The 3,285-nt window shown below is 40.5% G+C and overlaps 1 protein-coding gene across 1 annotated transcript in view; it reads right to left on the bottom strand.

Moving 5' to 3' along the window:
* LOC118404170 overlaps nucleotides 1-3,285 on the bottom strand; it is a 24,696-nt gene that overhangs the window by 16,775 nt on the left and 4,636 nt on the right. Inside the window, exons 7-14 of the mRNA XM_035803192.1 lie at nucleotides 2,995-3,140; nucleotides 2,178-2,732; nucleotides 1,969-2,078; nucleotides 1,738-1,802; nucleotides 1,279-1,427; nucleotides 945-1,054; nucleotides 565-629; nucleotides 276-421 (exon numbers count right to left, since the gene is read on the bottom strand). Coding sequence (XP_035659085.1) covers nucleotides 276-421; nucleotides 565-629; nucleotides 945-1,054; nucleotides 1,279-1,427; nucleotides 1,738-1,802; nucleotides 1,969-2,078; nucleotides 2,178-2,732; nucleotides 2,995-3,140 — 1,346 coding nt within the window. The remainder of the gene's footprint in view (nucleotides 1-275; nucleotides 422-564; nucleotides 630-944; nucleotides 1,055-1,278; nucleotides 1,428-1,737; nucleotides 1,803-1,968; nucleotides 2,079-2,177; nucleotides 2,733-2,994; nucleotides 3,141-3,285) is intronic.

Below are 3,285 nucleotides of genomic sequence, written 5' to 3'. Positions count from 1 at the left end.
TGTTCGACACACTAAAGCTGTAAAAAAAATAATATAATATTGTTAACTGGTCACATGTGCTATTTCAGTGTTTATTTCCACTATATACACCCAACGGACGACTTCACAAGGATATTGAACGGTTCCTGAGTACATATGGAGAAAACAAAATGCTATAATGTTAGGCCACAATAACTTGCAACGATTATGAAACTCTTGCACTTTTAGAAAATACGTCTGCATTAATCTATTTAGACAGAGAGACATTACAATAATCCTGAATATGATCTACGGACCTTCGTCTCCTGAAATGAATGAAGTCGGATCGACAGTCAGGCCTCCCACATTCCCTGATGATACCGCTGTAGAGACTGTCGTCACTAGTGAACTAGAGGACGTGGACACCACCACTACAGTAATGGTTACTCTGATGTAAAGCCCACTGGAGAGAACAAAAAAAAGGTTGTCAACGTCCGATAATTATACAGCAATGTGTCGCAGTGCACTGGTGGTAAATGCAAAGGTTGGACTAGGAATCGGTCTGAAGTCAACAGAAATGTTTTGTAAACACAAAACTGGACTTACGAGCAACTGATGCCGCTCACTTCAATGGAGACGACCCCTGGGATGTTTTGAAGAATAGACAGCACCTAAAAATGATCAATTAAAGGGCTTATTAGTCACAAGGCATCAAGTATGTTAATCTGCCTGAAAATGATATAGATGTCTAAAATCCCGCAACAATTCAAAATCACCAAACAAAACCCACGAGAAAATGTTATCAATTAATATGGAACACAATCATGCATGTAACTAGTGTTTCCTTGTGTGTGAATTGCTAGCAATACTACATAAAGCAAAAGGAAACTCCTGAGAGATTTTAGCGTCGACATGGACAAAGTGTCTTCAGCTCTAAACAACACTTTTTATATGCCTAGTCATCAATAAGGGGCATATGATCTCACCGCAGATTCAATTTGAGCGACCAGGGCAATGTACATCGCTGACTCCGGGTTGAGTAGATCTGCACTGCAATTCCTTTGCACTACCAGACTTACTATGGTTGAATTCGTTTCTGGTGAAAGGAAGACAGAGCAGAGTAAAAATTGTGACTAATGTCGGTTTCATGAAGGAGAGATCTTGACTTACTACACAACAACATGGCTCTTTTCGCCAACGTAACCTCTTTTATAATACGACGACCAGTGGAAAAAAGTTATTGAAATTAACGTTGCAAAGAGCAGCACAACAAACGCAAGGATAAGAAGTGATAATCATCTTTAATAAATCAATCCTTACCTTGTTGAACAATGACGGCGGAGCTTGCATTCACCGATATAGATCCCAAGTTGCCAGTGCTTACAGCAACAACAAATGTTTGCTTCATGGTAGTAGCAGCAAACTCAGCAACAAAGACAGCAATTGATACTTTTACTTGATTGTCAGGGCTGAAATGATAGAAAACCATACACACTTGTTTTCTATGAAAAAGATCATATCAGCAAAGCATTCAATTCTATTTTGATTTGGTAATGGTATATTAACAAACGACGAAATATAATAATTTGGAAGAAATATTACGGCAACTGTGTATGTCGACTCCTAAAAAAAGGAGCCGGATAAACACCAGCTTATTTCATTCAAAGCTTCTGAAGGTCTGAATAATATAATAAGAGACTATAATACACGGTCAGGTGTACAATGATCCATGTATAAGGCTTAGCTTTAATGAAGATGATCTTGAAGAGGTCTACTTACGCAGGTTGGTAACCAACCACAGTTGCTCCTTGGAATCCCACGATGGAGGTAAATAGTTGGGATACCTGCACAAAAGGTTCAATGTGTTATTCATGATCAAACGCTTTATTTATTCCTGTGACGATTTACCGGTAAAGCGATGATTTTATTCAGACAAAAGTCAAGGTGATATGATGAAATTGAGGTATGTATACATGGCTTTAATTCCAATGGCAAGAAACATTTCCCTACCTCTGCAATGAGAGCACTCGTGATGCTGGAGAATTCGCTCGAGTCAGGGTTTCTCAGTTGTATGGAGAACTGGGTAGTCAATGTTACACACACAAAGACTGGTGGCACGGCTGAAAATGATAAGATAAATAAGTGTGTAAGGCCTGCGTCTTTACAAAAAATCAATTTCTCGACCCCAAAACCTGACAAAAATGCAAAAACATATTTACCATCACAAACTCCAGTCAAAAGTGTGTTCCTCAGACTATCCAGCAGGTTGAAGTTGTCCACCACAGCCAAGGTCCTGTTATTGCTGGCGATCTGCTCGAGCTGCGTCAGGTCGTAGCCTGACACACCAATAGCGTAGACAAGGATTCCCTTCTGTCTTGCTTTATATGCTGGTGTTGCCACTCCGTCATACGAAATGCCATCTGTGACGACAATAAGCACTTTTGCTACTCCCGGACGAGCTCCATCCGATCTTGCAAAGCCGTACCTGCTCACATACCTGATAGCCCTTCCAGTCAGTGTACCGCCTCGCATGTATGCAATATCGTCGATTGCATTGGACAAAGCTTCTTTGCTTTGGAAGCTGTTCATGGAGAATTCCTGTCTCACACGCGTGCTGTATTGGATAACCCCTATTTGCGTTCCAGATGGACCGATGTCAAAGGTCTCGACGAGCTTTTGAGAAAACTGTTTCACTTTCTCAAAGTTGTAGGCCCCTACGCTTCCTGATCCATCCAACAGCAAAATGATGTCCAGAGGTGTTCGACACACTAAAGCTGTAAAAAAAATATATAATATAATATTGTTAACTGGTCACATGTGCTATTTAAGTGTTTATTTCCACTATATACACCCAACGGACGACTTCACAAGGATATTGAACGGTTCCTGAGTACATATGGAGAAAACAAAATGCTATAATGTTAGGCCACAATAACTTGCAACGATTATGAAACTCTTGCACTTTTAGAAAATACGTCTGCATTAATCTATTTAGACAGAGAGACATTACAATAATCCTGAATATGATCTACGGACCTTCGTCTCCTGAAATGAATGAAGTCGGATCGACAGTCAGGCCTCCCACATTCCCTGATGATACCGCTGTAGAGACTGTCGTCACTAGTGAACTAGAGGACGTGGACACCACCACTACAGTAATGGTTACTCTGATGTAAAGCCCACTGGAGAGAACAAAAAAAAGGTTGTCAACGTCCGATAATTATACAGCAATGTGTCGCAGTGCACTGGTGCTAAATGCAAAGGTTGGACTAGGCCTCGGTCTGAAGTCAACAGAAATGTTTTGTAAACACAAAACTGGACTTACGA

This window comes from Branchiostoma floridae, chromosome 2 (genome assembly GCF_000003815.2).
Source record: "Branchiostoma floridae strain S238N-H82 chromosome 2, Bfl_VNyyK, whole genome shotgun sequence".
In the NCBI taxonomy this organism is placed as follows: Eukaryota; Metazoa; Chordata; class Leptocardii; order Amphioxiformes; family Branchiostomatidae; genus Branchiostoma; species Branchiostoma floridae.
Note: the sequence above shows the minus strand (reverse complement) of the source record. Positions and strands in the feature narration are given on the sequence as shown.